General features: G+C 50.9%; 2 protein-coding genes, 1 long non-coding RNA gene and 1 pseudogene across 9 annotated transcripts in view; 1 reads left to right on the forward strand and 3 right to left on the reverse strand.

Annotated features, from left to right (window-relative positions):
- The window catches only part of LOC103667848, a 67,924-nt gene extending 54,828 nt beyond the window's left edge, over window positions 1-13,096 (reverse strand). For 4 of the 5 annotated variants that reach the window (XR_569878.2, XR_569880.2, XR_569877.2 and 1 more), the window contains exons 1-3: window positions 12,544-13,096; window positions 10,557-11,630; window positions 9,388-9,578 (exon numbers count right to left, since the gene is read on the reverse strand). This is a non-coding gene — a long non-coding RNA (uncharacterized LOC103667848). Of the gene's footprint in view, window positions 1-6,850; window positions 9,579-10,556; window positions 11,631-12,543 lie in introns of those variants that run through there. The other variant, XR_005833271.1, reaches the window with a different exon arrangement.
- Window positions 142-2,086, reverse strand: LOC103667847 (annotated as a pseudogene).
- Window positions 13,097-14,034: 938 nt separating the features above from the next.
- Window positions 14,035-18,592, forward strand: COMTD1 (catechol-O-methyltransferase domain containing 1). Of its 3 annotated transcripts, XR_005833270.1 has the most exons (8): window positions 14,035-14,237; window positions 14,393-14,520; window positions 14,778-14,883; window positions 14,974-15,092; window positions 15,194-15,248; window positions 15,505-15,638; window positions 16,593-16,733; window positions 16,945-18,592. XR_005833270.1 is itself a non-coding variant. In XM_040624575.1 (7 exons), the coding sequence occupies exons 1-7, from the start codon at window positions 14,144-14,146 to the stop codon at window positions 16,650-16,652; spliced, it is 696 nt and encodes a 231-aa protein (XP_040480509.1). In that variant the 5' UTR covers window positions 14,035-14,143; the 3' UTR covers window positions 16,653-18,592. The 3 variants fall into 3 exon arrangements, 2 of the variants coding, with proteins under 2 accessions (XP_040480509.1, XP_040480508.1); XM_040624575.1 differs by having other exon boundaries at window positions 16,593-18,592; XM_040624574.1 differs by lacking the exons at window positions 16,593-16,733; window positions 16,945-18,592 and adding an exon at window positions 15,876-16,128 and having other exon boundaries at window positions 14,038-14,237.
- Window positions 18,593-18,674: 82 nt separating this feature from the next.
- Window positions 18,675-23,815, reverse strand: part of VDAC2 (voltage dependent anion channel 2) — an 11,455-nt gene continuing 6,314 nt past the window's right edge. Inside the window, exons 7-10 of the mRNA XM_040624576.1 lie at window positions 23,387-23,614; window positions 22,374-22,524; window positions 20,345-20,402; window positions 18,675-19,057 (exon numbers count right to left, since the gene is read on the reverse strand). Coding sequence (XP_040480510.1) covers window positions 18,966-19,057; window positions 20,345-20,402; window positions 22,374-22,524; window positions 23,387-23,614 — 529 coding nt within the window. The 3' untranslated portion in view covers window positions 18,675-18,965. The remainder of the gene's footprint in view (window positions 19,058-20,344; window positions 20,403-22,373; window positions 22,525-23,386; window positions 23,615-23,815) is intronic.

A 23,815-nucleotide genomic window follows, 5' to 3' on the forward strand; every position in this document is an offset into this window, starting at 1 on the left:
CAGTCGTTAAGCGTCTGCCTTCGGCTCAGGTCATGATCCCAGGGTTCTGGGATTGAGCCCCACATCAGGCTCCTCCACCGGGAGCCTGCTTCTTCGTCTCCCACTCCCCCTGCTTGTGTTCCCTCTCTCGCTGGTTGTCTCTCTGTGTGTCAAATAAATAAATAAAATCTTAAAAAAAAAAAAAAGGCAATATGAAGGGGGCTGAGGTTTGACCACCAAAAACCAGCACAACGAAAACAAGTGATAATGAATAACAGGCCTGAGAATTCAAATTACCAGATGTTTTAAGGAGATGGGGTGCCAGTTTTCAAATCCGTACTGAATACCATATTACAAAAGAACTATTTTTAAAAATAAAAAAGGATTGAGGGTAAAGAAAAAAAAATAAAAAGAATAACTAAATCACCGCATGACCCCCTTTTTAATCCTGATAAACTTCAATCACATCTCTTCCTCCATTCCCGGTTTTTTGCAGTGTGATTATCAGCAGTTCTCTGACCTTCAAAGAGAAACCTGAGTGCATTCATTGGCACTCCCTGTCTTTGACAGTACGATTCTTTGAGTTTCTGGAGACGTGTCGTCATTTTCACTTGGAAGTGAATCTCACTGCTACCCTGTCCAATGACTTTGAGTTTGATGTATTCTCCTTCCTTCTTATCCCCCAGGTCCTCAGTGGAAGGTTTTGCTTCCTGGTCAAACATAGTGATGGTGGCTTCACCCACGGTCTCTGCATGGTAGTGGGCTCGGGGAGGCAGAACCTCACTCCAGGGTTTACAAATCCGCCTCTCTTCCGCACAGCATAACACCATGGCTGGAGGGACTTCCGGGCCACCTCACTCCCCCAGGATTCATGTTTTCTTAATAAACATAGAAAATTCTCAGCTACTATCTCTTTGAACATTGCCTCTCTCCCATTATCCCTATAATTGCTTTCCAAACAGCTGACTAGACATATCTTAGAGCTTTTCATTCCATCTTCTATGTCTCTTAACCTCTTTTCCATTTCCATTTTTCTTTCTGTGCTGAATGATGTGTGGTATTTTCAGGTCTGTCTTCCAGTGTACTAATTCCCTCTCCAGCTGTGTCTGGTCTATTTAACTGATCCATTGAGTTTTTCATTTCAAATGTGATACACTTAAATTTCTAGAGCCTCTTTTTTTCAAACCTGCCAGTTTTTTGAATCCCTTGCTTCTTTCTTGTGCCACAGAAGCTCAGGGTGTGGAAGCTGTCAGCTGCCCAGCGAGGTAAGTGCCCCTAGGGGGCGCAGCAGCCCCAGCAACCACTTTCTTTTCTGGGCTGACATTTCCAACTTGTTCCTGGCCTCTCAAAAATCCCGTCTTTTCTTACAGGCTCTTTTGTTTACTAAAGGGAATTTCAAAACATATTTCCCAGCATCATTAGATATTTTGTAGCTGACATATTTGTAAGCCTTTAGTCCTCATACAGATTTTAAATCCCTTTGTTCCTTTTCCAACACCCATGTTTTCAGAAAACAACTATTAAGAACCTACTGTATGCCAAGCACCATGCTGGGGATTCAGAGGAGAACAAGGAAGAGACCGTCCCTGCCCTCAGGGTTGCTTATGGTCTAGAGAGAAGCCAAATACTTAACCAGACATCTGCACCCCACCGTTAATCAGCGTGCTCTGATGGGGGAGGCCTTAGTAAAGAAGACCGTGCCGAGATACGCAGAGGCCAGAAATACTCTAATAATCAAGTTGATTCTCTTTAAGTAAATATTCAACACTTATTTAAGGGACTGGAAATACCTTACAAAGCAAAATCCAAGCTCTATTCCTGCATTGGAAGGCGTTAGGGAAGCTGTCTATTATTATCAAAGCACATGTTGTTACTGGAACATGCGTCTTTCGGGGAAAGGATCTAGCCCCACCCCAACCCCAACTTACTTAGAAAATCATTTCCTCCAACCACATTCCTCTTGGAAAGATGGTCTCATAATTTTTCCATCTCCTTACATGTCTACTGGTGTTTCTATTGCTTCCCCAGCCATCCCTTAATTCTGGTGTTCTGAGAACTACTGCTGTATAGCGTATCACTCTAAACAGTGGCTCAAAACAACCCTATGGTATAGAGGGTTGAATTATGTCCCCAACAAAGATATGTTGAAGTCCTAACCTTCAGAATATGATGTTATTTGAGAAATAGAGTCATTGCACATGTAATCAGTTAAGATGAGGTCGTACTGAGGTAAGGTGGGCCCCTAATCAAATACGACCAGTGTCCGTATAGAAAGAGGGAAATCTGGACCAGAGACATGGGGAGAACCCAACGCAGAGATGGAGGCAGAGATTGGAGAGATGTATCTGCAAGCCAAGGAATGCCAAGCATTGCCTACAATCACCAGAGCTAGGAGAGAGGCAGGGAACAGATTCTTCCTCAGAGCCCTGGGAAGGAACCAACCCTGCCAACACCTTGATTTTGGACTCTAGCCTCCAGAACTACGAGAGTATAAGTTTCTGGTTTTTTACCTAGTCTGTGGTCATTTGTAACCTAGGCAGTCCTGGGAAACTCACACGTGATCATTTATTCTGCTCCTGAATCAGGAGGCTGTCTGGACTCCAGGCAGTTCCCACTCTGGGTCAAGCATGCGTTGGTGGCTGGGGTTGTGGCCATCTCAAGCACTGGCATCTGGGCTGGGAAGACTCAAACAGCTGGGGCTGGATGCGCTGGGGCCCCTCAGGCATTTGTGTCACCTGGCCGCCTCGGGGAGACGGACACAAGCTCAGGCACACGCCCTCCCACCCCCCAGGCCTCTGCTCTCCAGTGGAGGCCGACCAAAGGTTTGTCCAAGGTCGCATCCCCCGCCTCTCCAATCCTGCCTCTGCCCTCAGAGCAGCAACCAAGACCGTAAGAGCAGCGCGTGCCCGGCAGGAGCACCCATTCAGCTGAGCATCTGCTGCACCCTCGGTCCTTGCCAACCTCCCTACAAGGGAGTGTTCTAGACTACTCCATCACAGGATGAAGCAGCTGAAGCTGCAGGAGGAGAGAACATTCTAGTCTGTGCCTGAGTTGAGACTCATCGTCATGTTTGTCTGAACATTTATCTCTAAAACCTAGACCCTTCTCTTCTCCCTTCCTCCTGCCCTCCTCCTACTCTCCCTCTCCCTCTCTCACCCTGTTCTTCCCCACCTCTATCTGTCTATTTTTGTGTCTCTAGGCTCCTTCTCTCTCTCTTTGCTGTAACCCCCCACAAGTGTCCAGGACTGGTTAGAAGCTAGAATTATCTCCAAAATGGGTTCAACCTTCTCTTCAGTCTTTGGTACCAGATTTTGGCCACACTCATTAGGGAAACTTCAGGAAGGAATGAACGGTGGCTACCTGCCACCTTCTTCCCCCCACCCCACAAGGGACCTTTCCCAGGTCTCTAAGCTGAGACCCAGGCGGGATGGATGGGGGAGGGAATGACCAAAGACCAGAATGGTAAGGGAGGGGGATTATTCCCAGGGGTCAGACTACAATAGGATACATATGGCAGAGGAGACAGGAATTAAACTCTTATCAATAATCAAAATTCCTCCAACTTGAAACCTCCAGCCCAAAAGAATGCTGCCACTTGCCAGCTACGTGACTGTCGTTGTATCACTTAACCTCTCTGAGCTAGTAGTAATCCCTAATTTGGAGGATTGTTACTATGATTTAGTGTTGATTTGTTTGGAATGCCTTGGACAGCAAATAACAGAAAAGTCAACCAAAACTTCTTGAGCAATGAAGATACTCAATTCTTTCACACACTGAGATTCTAGAGGTAGGTGTTTTCAGGTTTTATGCAATAATTGGGAATGCCATTGAAAATTAGTTTCTTTCTATATTTCTGTTCACCATCCTTATTACCCTGCTGTTTTCATTTCATGTTGTTTCCTCATGGTTCAAAGATAGCTGCTGCAGCTCCAGACATCACGTACCACATTTAAAAAGTGGGGTTGGGGGAGGGGGGTTATTAATAATAAACACCCGTTCAGGCACTGGACTCTATTGCAGATGATCTAAGGATCCCACCTTGAGAAATTCTGACCTGCAGCATGATCTCCTAATGTGAAACTCATCGTCATCTCAAGTTCAGAGAAAAGGTGACGCCCCAGTGGTAGGTAAGGCTCCATGCACATGTGGGGATAGGTATGGGCAGGAGAAGCCTTCTTAGCATCTCAAGTCATATCACAGACCTTCAGAGCTGGAAGGGACCAGAGAGAGCCTCCCCCAACCCCAAACATACAAATGAGGAAACCGAGGCCCAGGGCACAGAAGTGATTGCCTCATTGTCACACAGCAGAGCCAGGGTCAAGGCCAAGGATTCCTGGCTCTGAGCCCCTCTTAGCCCTCTGGGGGAAGCCTCAGAAGGGAGGGCTTGGAGCAGGAAATGCAGGGTGTCTTAGGTGGGTTCCCCAGGAGCAGAGCCTGAATCAGGGACCCCTATTCAGATGGTTTCCTGGGAGAGGCTCTGAGAAAGGGAGTGAGGGGAAGCAGCAGAGGGAAAGGGTAAAAGCGAAGTCAGAATGTGGTCTCAGCGGGGGTCTAGCCGCAGTCTAGTCCCACTGAGGGCTCTGCAGCCTGAGCGACCTCACAGAGTTGGTCCTACCTTGAGGCGTGGCGTGGCCTGTTGTACTGCATCGGCCAGTCACTGGCCGCAGTCCGCCCAGCTTGCGTGCGGCCTTCTTGGGGTGGGGTGGGGGCTCGTCTGCCGGAAAGTTGCTTCCAGGGAAGGGGCAGCTGGGAGCCATTAGCAGCAACGCTGCAGCACCTGGGGGATGAGCCCGCCAGCCGGCCCGAAGGAACACAAGCAGCTCTCTTCCCCAGAGCCCTAAGTCATCCCTGGCATTCCCAGCCACAGGGCACAGCGTGCGACAGAACGGGCACACCCCCTCTGCTGCCTCAGTTTCCATGTGCATAAGACGGGCATGCGGGACCGAGGGACTGCTAGACTCCTTGCTAGCTCTTCCTTCCCAGCTTCTTTGATTCCACTTCCACCCACCCCAAAGTTCCAACCGGGCAGCCCAGGCACTGGAAGGACCAGTGAGACCAAAGTAGGGCCTCCACCGAATCGGGCTTAAACCCCATGAGGCGGGCAGAGCCAACAGTTTCTTGGCATCTGTACGTCTCCAGCCTGCTGAGCGGGCCTGGGGAGTCAGTATTTCTTGAAATGTAAGTACCGAGACCACACTGGGTTGTCAGTAAATTCATTATCCCATTACGCAGGCCTGAATTATTCAGCGCTCTTGAGGCCGCCTCAGGAACGTGCCGGAGCACAGTCGATGCCGGCATTAGTGGGATGGATGGAGTCAGGCCCGGGGCAGGGTTGGTGCCAGGATGACGGATCTGGGCCCAGAGAGGCTGCCAGTGCTTGAAGGCACAAGGGAGTGTCTAGCGAGCAGGACCTGGGCCCCGGGTGTTTCTGGGGCCTAGGAAGGGGATAATGCACATATCCACTGTCCACACACACCCCCACCCCAGGAAATTGGCAGAGTGTGTCCTCGGAGCCCTATCTGTTCCACAGGGCCCAGGGACAGAAGGTCCAGGCTTCATCTTTTTTTCTGGCTGTGTGACGTGGTCGCCTCTCAGAGCCTCAGTTTCTTTATCTGTAAAATGCAGCTAAATGTTCCTAGTACCCATTCTCCCTTTTAAGTTTAATGAACTGATTTCTCTCGGAGAATATAATGCTCTAAAAGAAAGACTATTTCTAAACTGAAGTGTGGCCATATGACTAAGTGCTGATCAAATAATGCAAGTAGGAGTATCCTGTGAAACTTTCAGGAAGTGTCCTTAAAGGAGGGAGGTGAGTCCTGTTTTGTCCCTTTCTTTCTCCTGAAAATTAGGGTGAAGATCGGATGGCTGGAGCTCAAGCAGCCATATTGCTCAATGAAGAGAAGCCACATGATGAGGATGGCAGCACAACAGGGTAGAAGCCTGAATCCCTGTTGGCCCTGGAGCCTCCTTACTAACTCCAAGTTGCACCTCTATAAAATAGAAATCAAATTCTCTCTTGGTTAAGTTGCTACCCTTTTGGATTTTTCTGTCACTCACCACAAAATCCAACCCTACCTTGTTGGGCAAGTCTCAGGGTGAAATAAGACATGATAGGAAAAGCAGCCACCTCCATAGGAATTTCCTGTAGGACACTTCAGTGATTAAGAATTGTAAGCCCTGGGCACCTGGGTGGCTCAGTTGGTTAATCATCTGCCTTCAGTTCAGTCATGATCCCAGGGTCCTGGGATCGAGTCCGACATCGGGCTCCCTGCTCAGCAGGGAGTCCACTTCTCCCTCTCCCTCTGTCCATCCTCCCTGCTCGTTCTCTCTCTCTCTCAAATAAATAAATAAAAATCTTTAAAAAAACAAAACAAAACCTGTAAGCCTTGAAATCTTAGGATCAAAGATCAAATCCCACCTCTACCACTTACAGGCTGTGCAACTTTGGGGAAGTTGCTTAACCTCTCTGTGCTTCAGCTTTCTCATCTGAAGATGGGGATAAAAAATTATACCTTGCCCCTCACAGGATTAATGTGCGGACTAAGTGAGTTAATATGATGTTACAAGAAATGGCCGGAACACAGTAAGTGCTATATAAGTATCAGCAGTTAGTATCCTATTTTTACACATCTAAAAGGGATTCCCTATGTAGCTCAGGGACCTGGGTTCCCACAGCATCTCCCAAAGCTTCATCTCAGCTTGGCTTTTCGCCTGCAGGAGACTGTGCTCTCAGGGCAGCAATGCCAACGGTGTTCCGAGCTTCGGCTGTGACATGAACAGCTTTGCTCTAAGGGAGAGGACCCGATCCGAGCCAACAGAAGCGGGTGGCAGAGACTGGGCTGCCGGTGTGGCCCCTAGAAGACGGACGCTCTCCAGGATGCAGATGAAGTTCTTAGGAAGACAGACAGAGAAAAGAGGCTCCCTTACTGGCTACGTACCCTGCACAGATGTCCCTCCTCTCTGGGCCTTCGGGGAGTGCGTTAAATCAGAGGTCACAGCTCAGGTGCCAGCAGGACGGAGACCAGTATGAAATGCAGGTGAAATGTGTTGGGTCTGAAGCAGTAGGGAGCGGTGGAGACCAGGGCAAGGGCACCAATCCACCAGGGGCAGGCATGGCCCAATGCCAGTTAACCTGCCAGGCTGCAAAACGGGCCTACTGTTCTCGAACCTTCCGCCTTTTCAAAAGACATGGAAATCAAATCTGAATTCTTGTGAAGTTTTCTGATTGTTTAGTGTGGCTCCATTCAAACACACAAAACTCTGATAAAGGCACACACACTGTCCCCGGGCCAGCTTCAGGCCGCTAGATGTACACAAGCACAGAGAGGCGTCCTATGCCACTGTCTGAACCCTTGAGTCCCAGGCTGCCTCCCTGGAGTCCCCGGAGTGGGTGGGCTGACGCCGAGCACCGAGCAGAGGCTTTAACCCCACAAGTGCGGTCGTCCTCCTGTGCCCGTGCTGTCTGTGGGGCGCGTGCCTCCCCAGGCAGCCTTGGCCTCAACGCTCTTAAGCCACAGCTGCCGCAGGAGCCCCTCAGCCGCGCTGCTGAGCCAGGGGAGAAAAGCGCATGGCTGTTTTGGAAGCCTCGGCCGCTTGGGCCTGCTACCGGCACTTCTGCCGCAGAGACCTGACTGTGAGGCCGGGAAGAAGGCGCCTTCCCCAGCCCCACCTCCAGCTCACTGCACAAAATCTCCCAGCCTGTGCGGTCATCACCCACTGCCTCAGAAGCCGCTATGCCCTTTGCCCTGAGGCAAACACAGAGAATCCCCCTGGAGTGGGGAGTCCCCCAGGTTGTGGGCTGCGAGACCTTGGATGAGTCACTTCCCCTAAGAGTCACCTGTAGGGTGTGGGTGATCACGCCTACTTCACCAGGGATTGGGAGAGCTCAGTGATATGCCACAGGTCTGAGGGGGGGGATGGGGGAGTTGGGGTGGTGGCCAGTGCTGGTGTTTGTGCTCATCAGGATGGGAGGGACTGGGCCAGCCACATGGGCGGATCGCCATCTCCTATGAGAAAGCTCACCCCTGAGGAAAATGAGGGCTCACTTTTGGAGGGCATGATTTTGAGGACAGTGGGGAATGTGACACTCTACACCGAAGAAAACGCAAACAGGGTTATCTAAACCACTCCTGTGAGTGCAGGCCACACTATTTGGAGGCCTGTATCAGGAATGCTTTTGAGCCTTACGTACAATATACAGTTAATTATGGCTTAAATACAACGGGTTCCATTTTCTCTTGGAACAAGGAGTCTGGAGGGAAACAGTTGCTGGCGTTGGTTCAGTGGTTAGATAATGTCTTCAGGGACCGACATCCCATCTTTCCTCTTGCCATCTTTACTGTTTCTTTGGGTTTTTTAAATCATTAATCTTATTGCCTCACAATCACAAGAGAGCTGCTATGGTTCCAAGCATTTCATCTTTACACAACCCCATTAACAGCTAAACAAGAGAAGGGAGGGAAAAGTCCTAGAAGCCCTGCTTTACCCCTGGCCAGAAATTCACCGCAGGTGAGGGTGAAAAAGCACGAATCTTCAAAAAAGGACTGCGTTGGTCCTGACAGCCTGAGACTAATTACAATTCATCCGCCAACGTTGGGCACATTGCCTGAACAAAACCAGGCTCCTGTCGGCAAGGCACAAGGAAGCAGAGGAGCTACAAGAGAGACCAGGCAGCCCATTAACAGTGTCACTGGAGGTGGGAGAATCAGTCCCACCGAAGAGTGCGTACCAGGCAGGACTCTTGACTGCGAACCTTACACGCTGCTCTGTGACAAACAGCAGATTTCACTTAGTTGCAAATAGTAAATTGCACCCTGTTGCAAACCGCTGGCTGGCAGGACCAGAGAATCAGGCTTGGGTGCTGTACGACCCGGTCCGCCGCAGCCAGAAGGCCCACCCGCTCCCCCCATGGGACAGTTCTAGCGAAAACACAGCTGCCAGCACAGCCCACCTCTGGGTCGAGGCTCCCCCGAACCACCCCAGCAGAACAGGCGCGGCCACCGCTCTCACACTTGCTTGCCAGGGATCCACTTCCTTCACGCGGCCCACGCACACTGCCCACATGGGCGCTCAAGTCTTGGGCAGCACCTCTGATCGGCGGAAGCTACGTCCCATGCTGGCAGGGGCCTCTGGGAAGTGTGTGTGTTTGTCTTCTTTTTGGGAAGGAAGAACACACAATGTAGGCCAGTGTCTCAATGTGGAGAGGTAAGAGCTGCAAGGAGGCTCTCTGCCGGTTCTCGGAGGGCCCCATGAAGTCTTCACCATTTGAAGGCTCCTGAGGATCAGCCAAGGTGTCCCGCAGAAGCCATGACACCCAGGAGTCACCATGACCACTGTCCACCACGGCCACCCTGGCCATCCCCACTCAGACAAGGAGGAAAGAAACGGGTGACGCCATGAGACACACACCTAGGTCATCAGGGGCTACGGCAGGCAGAATTTTGCCCCACTACTGCCATGACCTCCACCATCGATGTGAATCCTGTGGTTCGTATCTTCAAGGGGGCTTCACAGATGTAACTAGGGTTACTAACCAGTTCACCTTAGAAGAGGGACATCGCTGTGGATTATCTGGGCAGGCCAGTGTAAGCACGTGAGCCCTGAAAAACAGAAGAGAAGGCAGAGTGACTTGAAGCCCCCAAAAGATCCAAGATGTCGTTGCAGGCCTTGCAGGTGGAGCAGCTTCCTGAGATGGGAGTGAAGTCCTCCAACAACTAGTGGGCTAAGGGAAGAGCCCAGAGACCCACAGCAGAACTACAGCCCCAGCGATACCGCGACCTTCGCCTGGTGACACCTCGAGCAGAGAATGCGGTCACACCTCGCCAGACCTCTGCCCCACGGGACTGTGAGATAGTAAATGGGGGCTGCTTTACGCCCCTCCATTTGTGGTAGCTCGGCACAGCAACAGAAACGTCAAGACAGAGGTATCACCCCCATTTTCTAGGTGCCAGACTCTGAACTCACATAGCCACAGAGTGGGGGGACTGATGACAGACCCCAAGGCCACCTGATTCTAGAGCCCATGCCATCGCGTGGCCACTCGGCCTGTCCAGGTAAGGGAGCAGGGGCACCGGAGACTGGGACCTCGCCCGCCCCCGCTCTGTAGCCTCTCAGCTCAGTGGAGGCACAAGCAGGCCGTGGCTCTCCAGCCTCCCAGCTCATCTGAAGAGCCCCAGAAGCCCCTAACTCGTGGTCTATCTGCATCCACCCACTCGGCCCAGAACACCCCCCAGAGTCCTTGGAGTCAGGCACCGCCCCCCGCCCCGAAGGCTTAGGTTAACAGGTGCGGTCCTCTCCCCCAGCTAGGGTCAGACTTCAGGCGGCAAGTTTCTGTGTGGGGAGGCCTATGGAAGCAAGACCTGGAGGGGCGCCTGGGTGGCACAGCGGTTAAGCGTCTGCCTTCGGCTCAGGGCGTGATCCCGGCGTTACGGAATCGAGCCCCACATCAGGCTCCTCCGCTATGAGCCTGCTTCTTCCTCTCCCACTCCCCCTGCTTGTGTTCCCTCTCTCGCTGGCTGTCTCTATCTCTGTCGAATAAATAAATAAAATCTTTAAAAAAAAATTAAAAAAAAAAAGACCTGGAGAGAGGGTCAAAGGTGCCTCTGGGAGAGCCCACGGAGTGTAGGAAGGGGATGGAGGGCCCACAGGTAGGAAGAGGATTCCTGAGGTGGGGGCAGGGCAGAAGCGTCAGCCAGCCCCAACAGACTCCACTCCTATGTCTTAACTTCTCTCACCCATGCTCCCAGTCAGAGGAAACAGTGGTCCCTTGGGCACAGAGATCAAAGAGTTAGTCAGTTTGGCTGATGCAGGGCTAAAAAAAAAAAAAGAAGAAAAAAAAAAGTCTAATCCAAATGTTTAAAATTATGGTTTCATATTACCGGCCAGATTTCAACCTTTCTTGAGAAATCAGCAGCTCTGGCCACACTGCACCCATCTTCCCATATGGCGGCATAGGCCACAGCCAAGCAGCTGCCATGCCTGCGGATGGGGAGTGAGCTTTGGAGCGCCACAGTCGCCACTGCCCCCTACTGTCTCCCCTCACCTACCTGTGCTGCCGGTGAACACTTCCCCATTCTAATCCCTTAGGCCTCACTGGACTCTATGACCCTAGTCTTCTCCTCCTGCCCTCAGCAGCCCTGGGGGATCCTGGGGGAGAAGACCCGGCCTCTGCGATGTTAGCAGGAAGGAGAAGTAGAATTTGGGGGTACCAGGATAGAAATCCAGGGGCCTCTTCCAGACCCATTTTGTGGCCAGCTGTTTCCAATGGTCTGTTTTGGCTAAGAATTTGCCAGGGGTCATAGCCCTCCCTTCCTGGCATGGACCTAAAGGCATGAAGGGGCTCCCATGGTCTCTGCCCCCCTGAGCCTGAGGGTTCCTCGGCGCCTAGTGGGACATTTGAGCTACATTTGACCAAAAAGGCAACTGAGAGAGGTAGAAATGGTCTTCCCTCTCCCCAGCTCCTCCTGCCCCTGGGGGAAGCTGCCCACATCCACAGGGCCCTTTGGGAAGGCCCAGCTCCCCCCTTCCCCACCCCCACAGGGCCACCTCTGAGGAAAAGAAACAGAACCGACAGTTTTCAGCCCCCTGGAAAAGGCGCTGTGGGATCCTGGGGCGACGCTTTGCTCCCTTCCTTGTGAGCGGAGACACTGGTGCTGCAGCACGAGAGACAAGAAATGAGTAGCAAACGGGGGAGGGAGGTGGAAAAATTAAACTTTGCGTGATCAGCAAGGTTTCAAACAATCGCTCGCCAACTGAAGTGGGTGCCACGTCTATAAGTCATTCTGTTTTATAGACCATTAGGATCTCCAGAGAGAACCTGCATGGAGACCACTGCTTTTTGTTGAAATTAAAATGTCAGAGAAAAAGAAATAGAACAAAACAGGGAATCTGCAATTAATTACCAGGCCATAAAAATTCAATAATCAGGAGGCAGAGCGGCCGCGGGCCCAGAGGTATCAGAGCCAGCGTAACAAGAATGGAATACATTAATCTTTTCAAATTAGTTTTTTAATCTGACGGGGATATATGGTGACATGCCTCCCCTCCCTGCCCGCCCCCACCCCCACCCCCTCTCCGGGGCTCTCGCCTGAAGCCGGGCTCGGGGAGGGAGGTTCGGGTGTGAGCTGGGGTCCGGCCCGAATCCGGACCCCCAGACAGGGGAGAAAGTGCTGGTCCGCGGCCCAAGCTGAGCCCAGGGTCCCCATGACCGCGGGCCTGGTGCAGGGAGCCCAGCAGAGCTGCCGGGAAAGCGCTGCTCGGGAGTCCGGCTCCCGCGGGGCCCGGGTGCACGGAGTCAGCGTGCAGAGGCGGCCTCTCTGAGCTTTGGTTTCCTCCTCTGGAAAATGGGAATCCTATCCCAGCCTCACAGGCAGGCTGGCTAGAACGCCGGGCGCTCAGTAGAAGGCCCCTCCGGTTACGGTGTTGACTGCACCGGCAGCTCAGGCAGCAAGGAGCCCGACGCAGCTCCAACGTACTATTCAGAGAGCAATTATTGAGCGTTTGCTGTGTGCTCAGCGCCGGGAGAGACCAGCAGCCTCAGCCCTTACTCTGGGGAATGAGACTTACAGGTCAGAGAAACATTTACTGGGCCACCCAGTGAGGAAGCAGGCGCTTCTCCTCGGAGCAGGGCGCCGGCCGGGCGGCGGGGAACTGGGAGGAGCTAGGACCGCGGCCTCTGGCCCACCCGGCGCACCCCAGCCCAACCCCGGACGGCAGGCTCCGCCCCGCGCCCCGGTCAGTCCCGCCCGTGTGTCTGACTCGAGACGTCGTCGGCTCCCGGACACTCCGCCGGACCGGGCCTCCTCCGGCGGGCCTCCCAGCGCGGGTCAGTGCTGTGCTTAAGTTTCCGTCCAGCTCGCTCTGATCCTCAGCCTCAGCCGCGCCGCGGCCTCATACCGACCACCCCCAAACCTCGACAAACCTGTCTCCGGGCCTCGGAGTCTGGGGGCCTCGCGCGTGGCCTCCCCTGGGCAGCCCCGGGTGCACTGGTCTGGACACTAGATGGATTGTGGGAGCAGCCACGCCGGGGGAGGTGACCTTGAGCAGCAGTCGGATGACCGTCTGCCCTTTGGACTTTGACTCCTTTGCAGTGTAACAGTATAGCTCACTGAGGGCCAGCTCTGTGTAAGTCCTTCGCTTGGATTTTCTCATTTCATCCATTAATGCCCCGGGGGGAGGGGGCATTAATAACCCCATTTTGCAGAAGAGGAAATTGTGAAAGTGGAGTTGCCCCATTTTTGTGTGTGCTATGCTCCCCGAATGCAGCTTCTCTACGAATAGGCGCCAGCAGTTTCTTTCCCCTTCCGCACTTTGTGTCACAGTAAGTGTCCCACCAATGCTCACTGGATAGTGTCCCTGCGCAACAGCCCTGCGAGGGACCTCACCTACCCTTCCATCACTTTCCTTACCCAAATGTCTCCACTCCAACGCTGCCGTTTCTTGAGCACCTACTGTGTGCCAAGTTGTGGGATCTGGTGCCTTTTGCGGTAAGAATGTGGTTCCTGCTTTACACAAAGGAAACTGAGGCTGAGAACGATGGCCCCAAGAGCTCACACCCATATCTGGCTCCTTGTCTCAGGAACCTTGTCTCAGAGCCCCATCAACGAGACCAATCTCAGGACTCCCACGCCCCACCTCTGGTTTTGTCCCCAAACCAGGTCCTTCGTTCCTTCAACCAGATACCCTTACTCACCTCCCCCCCCAAAAGCCCCCCCTAATTCTCTCAGTCCCTCTCAGAGCTCCCTCTCATTTCTATCACGTTGTACTCATTACTACCTTGTTATACCAAGGGCCCAGCCACCCACCCACATACGCCCCAGGGTCCCAGCAGAAACAGCAGCGGTAAGAGGCATACCCAGGAGGGGGTATCAAATTCCTTCTCCCTGACCCAGGACCGTAGACCTCAGGAGCGGGCAGGGAAACCCCGGACACCACATGCAGGGCTAGCGCCCCTCTCCGGGCGCAGTTCCGAGTGCAGCCACCAGATGGCGCCAGGCTCGTTCTAGCGGGGCTTGCAGTAAAGCTGTGCGGTCGCCAGATGGCGTCCGAGACCTCACCTCCGCGGGCAGCGCCGGGACAGGGCGGAGACTGGAGGGCGGGCGGGTCCCAGTGCGGGCCCAGGAGCCCCAGCCAAGTGACCTGTACGTCGCTGCCTCCTGGCCGCACCATGATCCAGCCCGCACCCCGGCTCTCTGTGCCCGCCGCGCTGGCCCTGGGCTCGGCCGCGCTGGGCGCCGCCTTCGCCACCGGCCTCTTCCTGGGTGAGTAGGGCGGGGCCTGCGGTACCCCCCGCAGAGCCCCGCAGGCGGGGCAGGTGCGGGAGCCGAGCCCGGAACTCCGCGAGGCTGGGTGTGGCTGAAGCTCTGCCCTGGCGCCCCGGAGTCCCAGGCCCTGACCCATGACCCCTCCCCGGCAGGGAGACGGTGCCATCCCTGGCGATCCCGGCGAGAGAAGCGCCTGCTGCCCCCTGAAGACAGCCCCCTGTGGCAGTATCTGCTGAGCCGCTCCATGCGGGAGCACCCGGCGCTGCGGAGCCTGCGGCTGGTCAGCAGGGCCAGGGGCGGGAAAAGGCGCCCACCTCGGACCCAGCGGGTCCCACGTGGTTGTGTGACCTTGGGCTGGGCCATGGCGTTCTCGGGACTTCCGGGACACAGCTGGCTGGGAGCGGTGGGCGTTCCCTGAGGGCCTGTCCCGGAGACCACGCCCACGGCCGCGCACCTGGAGGGGGTTGTGGACCCGGGGAGGAGCTGGGTGACTGGCAGTGCTGGCGCGACCCTCTCCCCTCCACCACCGCGACACAGCTGACCCTGGAGCAGCCGCAGGGAGATTCCATGATGACCTGTGAGCAGGCCCAGCTTCTGGCCAACCTGGCGCGGCTCATTAAGGCCAAGAAGGCGCTGGACCTGGGTAGGGCGCACGGCCGGGATCACTGGGAACCAAAGTCACCGGGATGTCCCCCGACTCTGGCCTGAGCCTGTCCATGTCCCTTGCCCCCAGGTACTTTCACAGGCTACTCAGCCCTAGCATTGGCCTTGGCTCTGCCCCCGGCCGGACGCGTGGTAACCTGTGAGGTGAACCCGGGGCCCCCGGAGCTGGGGCGGCCCCTGTGGAGGCAGGTGAGTGTCCCACACAGTTGAGACCCTCATCAGGCCCTTGGAGCCTGGCCACTCTCAGCTCCAGAAGGGCCTTGCTGGCTCTGACCCCACTCCTTCCGCAGGCTGAGGAGGAGCACAAGATCGACCTTCGGTTGAAGCCCGCCCTGGAGACCCTGGGTGAGCAACGGAGTGGAAAGGGCCTTGGCGCCATTTCCAAGTGGGGCCACTGGGCGCGAGCTAGTGACCAGGTCGCTGGGTGGGCTTGAGGCAGTGATAGCCCCCTGCCTCCTGGCCATTCGGCCACATGCTGGGCGGCAGAGCACCCCTCCAGGCCAAAGTCCCTGAATGGTCACAGCGCCTGGGCGGGCCCGGGCAGGGGCTTCGGACCGCTGGGGCAGCGAACTCAAACGCATTTGCCCCCCTCCCCCGCAAGATGAGCTCCTGGCCGCGGGCGAGGCCGGCACCTACGACATGGCGGTGGTGGACGCAGACAAGGAGAACTGCACCGCCTACTATGAGCGGTGCCTGCAGCTGCTGCGCCCCGGAGGCGTCCTCGCAGTCCTCAGGGTAAGGGAGAGACTAGGGGGAGAAGAAAAAACTCGCCGGGGCTGGGTCTCCCGTCTTTTCACTCGGCTCCTCCCTTTGCCCTGCCCCCATGCCACAAAGCCCCGCCCAGTGCACGCATGTAGTCCCCTAGGCTTTCCCCACCTGGGGTCCTTGGTCTCCAGCTCTCGCTCTGCCCCTCGCTTAGGCACCTCCCCCTCGGCCCTGCGCCCCCCCCCATGATGCCCCGCCCCTCCACAGGTACTGTGGCGCGGAGAGGTGTTACAGCCTCAACCTCGGGACACCGAGGCTCAGTGCGTGCGAAACCTGAATGAGCGCATCCTGCGGGACGCCAGGGTCCACATCAGCCTCCTGCCTCTGGGCGACGGCCTCACCTTAGCCTTCAAGATCTAGGGCTGGCCCCCAGCGGATGGCCTCTAGAGAGGGGACCTGGGAACCCCAGACACCAACCCTGAGTTTTAAATTCAACAATAAAGTGGGGCCTGGGACACGATCTTCTGAGCCTCCGTATGTTGCGCTAAAGTGAGGTAGGGAGGGAAGGCCCTGCACTGGTAGATTCTAAAGCAGAAGGGGGCCTTGAGGTCACAGATGTCATCCCCTCCCTGGCACAGTCCTAAGGGCCACTTGGCACCAGGTCTATAGCCCGAGTAGGAGCCTCCAGCTAACTGGAGGCAGGATACAGTTTTCATTGACCTGGCCACATACAGGACCCCAGCTCCTCAGGTTTGCCTCCACTCCACAGGATCTGAGGGCTGGCTGCTGCATAGAGCGCCCACCCCTTGGTCTCCCTCCTACTTCACTTCCTAGGAGGGGCAAGTGAGTGAAGGTCTTGTTTGGTGAAGCTGTGACTGGAAACCCTATCTGGGGTCTGAGAGGAAACCGGCCTTGCAGCAGACCAGGCTTGCCACTGGGCACTTTCATAGGTTATGACAGTTCTATTTGCCCATATTTTCACAGAACTGTCAGCTCAACCTCACCTCTGCAGTGGAGGCTCTGCTCAGTGGACATCACCTCTGAGAACCAGGCCACTTGACTTAAGACCTGAGGACCTCAAGGTTGGAGTGTATATCCTGTCCTCCCCTGAAGTCCTGGAGGAAGGTGAGGGACTGGGTGCGATCACTGGCCAGAAACGTGTGAAATGGGCCTAGAGGTAGAAGACCATCAGTATGGCAGTTTTTAAAAGTTCTGCACAGGAAGAGGAATATAAAATTAGGCTTTCCCACATCAGCATCTATGGGAGGTGGTAGACAGGGAGCCGAGTGCTTCAATTCTCTCATTTATTTGGGCCTCCCTAATCCCAATCCCACAGGAAGATCCTATCGCCGCGCCACAGATGAAGATCAGGTGCAAATATTGTGTTTTTCCGCTAACTGCATGAGCCTAGAATACAATTAGGTTTCCACCACTGGGCTAGGCCTGGGTGCTAGAAGGCTGGAAACTATCAGAAACAAGGCCAGAGGAGGCCACAACTGGCAACTTCCACATTCCTACACCTCCTGAAACATACCTGGCATTTTATGCAACCCTCTGGGCCCTGGTTTGAACCAACCTTCTCTCCTCCACATGTTAAAAACGTTATTAGGATGCACCTGGGTAAATACATCGTTAACTCTTAAATATATCTTTGACCAACTGGTAAGTCACTTGTGCCACACCCCAGTCCTGAGAACATGACCAGGTAATCTCCAGCCACACTGAGGGAAGGCCACCTGTTAGCTGTGGGGCAGGTCATCCAGGGGGCTTCAGGAATCACAGGCCTATGACCAGTTGCTCCCCACCAAGCAGAGTTTCAGAGATGTCTGCTGGTCTACTTCACACCTCTCTTGAGTATCCTAAAAGCAGATGTGCTTTCACACCTAACTTGCAGACATCTTTCCCTGTTTGACCTAGCAAAAGATCCTGACTCAAGCAAATCGGCTCAAATTCCAACTGTCTGCAATTAAATCATGTGTGTCTTATTCACATAGGCCATTCCTGCCAGTCCCCTTAGCACAAACAGATCATAAGGAGCCTTTTATCGCCACAGTGTGGAAAGCTTGCTTTTCTGATCTCTCATCAGATTCTTTCTGACCTGGAAATTTTCAGCATGTTTCACTTTTTTGGGTGCTGAGTCTCAAAGTACTAGATTTCCTTCTCTTAGGCTTCAAACGGTACCTCAGGTCTAGTAGTATAAATGTGTTGAACAAGGCTCTCCCTTCTCTAACCTTTGATCACATCCTTCAAACTATCTTCTCCCATCAGAAACACTTGCTCTTTCCTACTTTTCCAACCAGAATCATCTATTAATTTCTGTCATTCAGCCCAAATGCAGATGAAGGCCAGTGGCCACAAAGCCTGAAGGCACTGCTCTGGTCTCACACTTAAACCCAACCCTTTCAGCCAGTGTCTGCCTAGAAAGGAAAGACTAATGACCTCTCACGGAGGCACACACACTCCCTTCTCACAGTCCCTCTGGTTCCTGACACCTCACTCCATTTGCCTACACCTCGTCCCATCCCACCTAGAGCCTCGTTCACTTCCTGCAGCAACAGCTCACAGGGGTATGGTGTATGTGTATACAGCTGTCAGCATCACCCCTTCATTTTCCTTTCTTCATTACTTCCTCTCCAGCCCCTCTTGGGATCAACAATGATCCAATGGAATTCTGGACAAATTTACAAACTGAAGATATAAAGGCATATATCCTCTTTATTGTAGTCCAAAAAGTTCACGGAGTTACTTTAGGGACACAGAGGACTTTATGGCACAGATTTAGGTAAAAAGCAAAATGCTCACCAGAAAAATAATGTACTAGCTAGATACAAGGGAGATCTGACCCTGGCAAATGTTTAAACTCTGCAAATACTTGGAGTCATTAGTTATGTACACTTGTTTTTATTCATAATCTGTAATGTTTGGTGATACCAAAAGTAATTCTAATGATGGCTGAATTTAACAAAAAAATTTTAACCTCATCCTAAAACTTCCACTGATCCATCTCACTCAATGGCAATTTTCCATGTTAATAGGAACATAAAAACAAACATGCACACAATTGCACAGTTTTCATAAAGGTCTATTTCATTATTGGTGGGTAGCGCATTTAACAGTTAAATACATTTAAATAATGTATAGGTGACTGCATGACTGCAGCATTGGTAACTAGATAGATAACCAATTCAACTAGAAACCAGCTAACAAGTAACTGTCTAAATATTTAAAATACAGCTCTTGTTTAGATCATCCTGTTTTGATCACCTTCTTGGGGGGGAAAAAGCCTGCTGGTCACACTGGAAATATATTAAGGCCAAATCTTCTGATATCCATTCCCAGAGGTTTCTTTCAGCTGGATTAAGCCTCCAACTCCAGGGCAAGCCCAAGTTTGTGGCCTCCAGCATTAATGCTCTTCCCGTCTACCAGAGCAGACAGTGTAAGCTTGACACCTGTAAACAAAAGCAGGCAACCATGATTTGCCTGAAACACCTCAAGAGTCTGCAGTCTTAATAATCACCCCAGAGCCTGCCTGTCCCTCCCTCAGCGTGTCAGGTGACCTACTAGTGCCAGCCACCAGAGGGCACTTGGGAGTCCCAGAGATACCAGAGAGAACTCAAGTAGTCCCATCCTAGATTAAGGGATCAAGTCACAGAGCATTAAAAATGTTACTGATAAAGTTCAAAGTGCTCTAGAAAATATAGCAACGTTCAAAACACTACCCAGACTATAAGACACTAAAAGACAATCATAATTGGACCAGGACAACTACAATGAGGAGACAAGTGGGGGAAACTGAACAGACTACATATTCGTATTGCTCAACTAATGGTAATTTCCTTAGCTGTGACAGTGCTATAGTTATGAAGAAAAATGTCTTACTCTTGGGACATGTGTGTTAGGTAGATATGTTTACATGTCCGCAAAACATACATTTAAATAACTGAAAAGGGAATATGGAAAAAGGAATTATGCATGCAGACATGGAGAGGGTTTCAAACAAATGTGGAAGATGTTAGTGAATGTGGGGAAGGGTATACAGGTGTTCTTCATACCAGTCTTTTCTTTAGGTTTCAAAAAGGCCGAAACAGAAGTCTGGGGGAATATCCCTATTTGAAGGGGGAGGGAGTTCCAAGTGCTTTAGAACTTGCTATTTAAATGGTGGCAAGAACCAGTGATGCTGGCATCACCTAAGAGCTCGTTAGAAAGACAGAACTCTTCACCCCAGATCTGCTGGATCAGAATGTGCACTTTAGCAAGAATTCCCAGCTGATTCACACACACTGAACTCTGATCAGTACTGCTCCAGAAAATACAGGGCTCAAAATACACATAAAATAAATGAGACTATAGAGACCAAACAATGAAAGCAGTGAACCTTGATTAGAGAAATAAACACTACTACAAGGCATTTCAGGTACAAGTGAGGAAAGTGACGACAGAATGGACAGTAAATAATATGGAGTAAGTTATTAACTTTCTTAGGTGTGATAATGTTATTATGGTTATGCAGGAGATCAGAACGTTCTTATTTCCGCGCAGACACACGCTGAAGCATTTAAGGAAGTATCAGGATAGCTGCAACTTCCAAACAGCCCAGCAAAAGAAAAAAAGAATTTAAAAAATTGTGGCAGAAGGTAAACGTGTTCATTGTACTCTCTGAAAGGTTTACAAAGTAAGAAGCTGACAAATGAAAAATAATTTTTAAAACACCAATCCTACTTATCAAGAATACTCACCAGGCCTCAGAGTCTGAGTGTAGCCCACTCCAATTAAACTAGAGTTGTTGACTTTTGCCTAAAATAAAATGCAATAACAGCTGTAAAAAATTTTTTTGAATGCAGAGTCAAAGCCCCTGCAGGTTTCCCTATTATGCTGTCAGTAGGACACAATGTTCTTGGTAGTATAAAGGTGACAGCCTCTGGGATCAAAACAGATTTGGAAATTATTTGATGCCTTCGCTCTTTTACAATGTGTAACATCGAAACAGTCCAGAGAGAGAAATACGTAACTACAGGCAGAAGTCACATAAACAGCACCTGTGTTCACATGGCAGTAGAGCCAAGTCTTCAGAAGCCACCAATGACCACGTGAGCTATTAGTCTAAGGAAGAAATGCCCCACTAGTGAACACGTTGTGCCCAACAAATTAAGAACCTGAAACAACTGGATACAAGTTTCTCCTATTTTAGAACAGAAATAAACCACAAAACTGATGGGACATTAAGCAATACTTTGGGGGCGATGCTTAATTGGGGGCATAGCAGCACTACTTAGATGGGAAATGCAAGATACACTTCCAAACACATCCTCAGAAGTCACTCAATGAGGGGCGCCTGGGTGGCACAGCAGTTAAGCGTCTGCCTTCGGCTCAGGGCGTGATCCCGGCGTTATGGGATCGAGCCCCACATCAGGCTCCTCTGCTGTGAGCCTGCTTCTTCCTCTCCCACTCCCCCTGCTTGTGTTCCCTCTCTCGCTGGCTGTCTCTATCTCTGTCAAATAAATAAATAAAATCTTTAAAAAAAAAAAAAAAAAGAAGTCACTCAATGGCACACAGATACAAAGTTGCCTTCCCATTTTAGGCTATGAGAGCACTACACTGGCTGGCATGAAATCCGTGCTGCTGCCGTAAACATACACTTGAAGAGAACAGCGATGTAGCTACCAGGGAGTAATGTACTACGTGAATCCTAAGGTTTTCACTGCAACAATGCAATCAGAAACAGAGAAGGGAAAATAAATTAATCACTGCCTTGCCAATGGGAAAAGCATTCCGGATGCCTCTCGTGCTCTCTGATTACAGCTGCTAACATAAAATAAGAATGGGGCTAAAAGCTTAACTGCCCAAATTATCAAAAACATTGTTCTCAGGAATGAATATCACTTTATGTAACAGAAATAACTCTTGTGGAAGGTTTAACTTTTTCATTCCCAGTACATACAGTACAGGCAGTGCCTGACCTGTAAGACTGACACACAAAACAGCTGCAGCTATGCCTGAAACTAGAGCCAGTGCCTCACACTGTCAGACGCTGCGCTCCCTCCTACCCCAAACCCACTATGACTGAAGGAAGAAGTAGCAAAAAAACCCAAGGACAGGAGTAGAGTGTCCATCCACCCCCAACGAACCCAGGATAGGTGGGAGGGAGTCCCTGGGGTGCAGGACTTGTAATGCTAAGGCTGGAATAGTCCCAGGCAAAGCAGGATGAACTAGCTGGTCACCCTAGACAGGAGGGAAATCAAAAGACATGCAAGCCCAATCCTGGCTCTCCCCCATTTCCCCCACTCTCCTTCCCTAGCAGAGATCCAAGTCCTTTTTCTTCCAAGTTCTGGTATCTACACCTGCAAAATGGCATTTGCACCACCAACCTCTAAGATCAAATCTAAAAGATATTTTGTAAACCTTAAAGACAAAGTCAAAGTAACAAAGTATTATTATTCCACATAGAAAGACAAAGTAACAATTAAAATACTATTACTCCTGGCCTAGGGCCTGAAACAATGGCTTCCCTGGGCTTAGACAGGCTTGGAGCTCAGGGTTATTATCTACACTAATTGAGTAGCTTTTGAGGTTAAACAAACTGTTGTGCCCTGGATACCAAACACTACCTCCACAGAAAATGCGTGCAGCCTTACAAATTCTCATCTCCATCTGTGAGTAAACTAGGGAATGGGTGAACCAAAGTTCAAATTTTCAGCACAATTCAATATACCAAAAGATGAATTCCCACAACGAAAGACCCCATTGTAAGCCCACAGTAGTACTCACAGAAATGGAAGCAGTGGGATCCAACTGGTATTTGGCTGCAATGCCAAAGCGAGTGCTGTTGGTACCTGATGTCCAAGCAAGGTTTACTGAAGTGTCAAGATCTTCACATACTTTTTGATAAATTGACCCTCCAAATTCTGTCCCATCATTCCTATAAGATATTTTAAATTTGTAAATCTAGAACAAACAATGTAATGTCTATGGCACTAGGTTGATATTGTAGCATTATAGTTAAATAAAAGGCACTGCTCACATGGGGCCGTAGTATTCCACTGAAAACTTTTAAAAGGTCTTTATATCCCAACCTATGCCCCAAAATAAGAGGTCATATAAATCATGATACATCCATCCAATAGAATTACCATACAGCCACTAACAATCATGTTGTAGAATACATAATGCTATAGTAAAATTATTAAAATGTATTAAGGTAGGAAAGAGTTATAAACCAGCCTGGTATGTATTTTATTCATACACACACACACACACACACACACACACACACGATGAAACTCCCAAACATTAACAACAAAGAGTATATATCTAGGTGGTGGGATCATGAGAAATTTTGGTTTTCTTCTTTGTACTTCTGTTATTTACCAATCCTTTATTTTATAAGGGAAAAAAATTCTTAAGTCATTTTCACATATACATCTAATTTGGGTTAGGTAAAAACACCAGACACTTTAGGCAATCCCACCAACTCAGTACCTCACATATCACAATTAAGTCAAATAAACACACTGGTAATTTGGTAACATCTTAGCCTTTACTAAAAATCTAAAGCACATCAAGCCTCATATAAAACAAACATCTACTCTCTCAGCACCAAAAGTCAGACTAACATTTTTTACTATATACTTTGAGAGGTGCCCAGAAATGCCCAAGGATGATGATCTATTTGTGTTAAGAGAAATCCTTTAGATTGTACCTAGATTCCTAAGAGATGACAGGTGACATCAGTATCATCCCCAGGTCATACATCACAATAATCCCAGAAAAGAAATACTCACACATTAGTGTGTAGTTGGAAGTCCCCAGTCCTGTAGCCCACTGCAAAGTTATTTCTTGTCAGCTTTGATTTGGCACTGTCAAAAGTCATCTGGTACCCGGCAAGCCAGCCCTCGTAACCAAAGACAGCTGAACCATGGATTGCAGGTCCAGCAAAATCAAAGTCAACATCACAACCAAGGTTTATACACTCCCTCTTGTAAGAAGACTTGATTTTACCACTTTTCTTTCTGGAAAAAGAACAAACTGACTTAAAACTGATGCCAGTGGGAAAGATTTACATACATAACTTCTGCACAAAGGGCACAAAACAGATTTATGAACAGCAGTATAACTGGGGGAGTAAAAGCAGTAGCATAATCCTAAAAAGTAAAGAAAACATAGCTCAATGAGCTAAAAAACAAGGGCACGGCGGGGGGGGGGGGGGGGGG

The sequence above is a fragment of the Ursus maritimus genome, unplaced genomic scaffold (genome assembly GCF_017311325.1).
Source record: "Ursus maritimus isolate PB19 unplaced genomic scaffold, ASM1731132v1 scaffold_7, whole genome shotgun sequence".
NCBI classification, from domain to species: domain Eukaryota; kingdom Metazoa; phylum Chordata; class Mammalia; order Carnivora; family Ursidae; genus Ursus; species Ursus maritimus.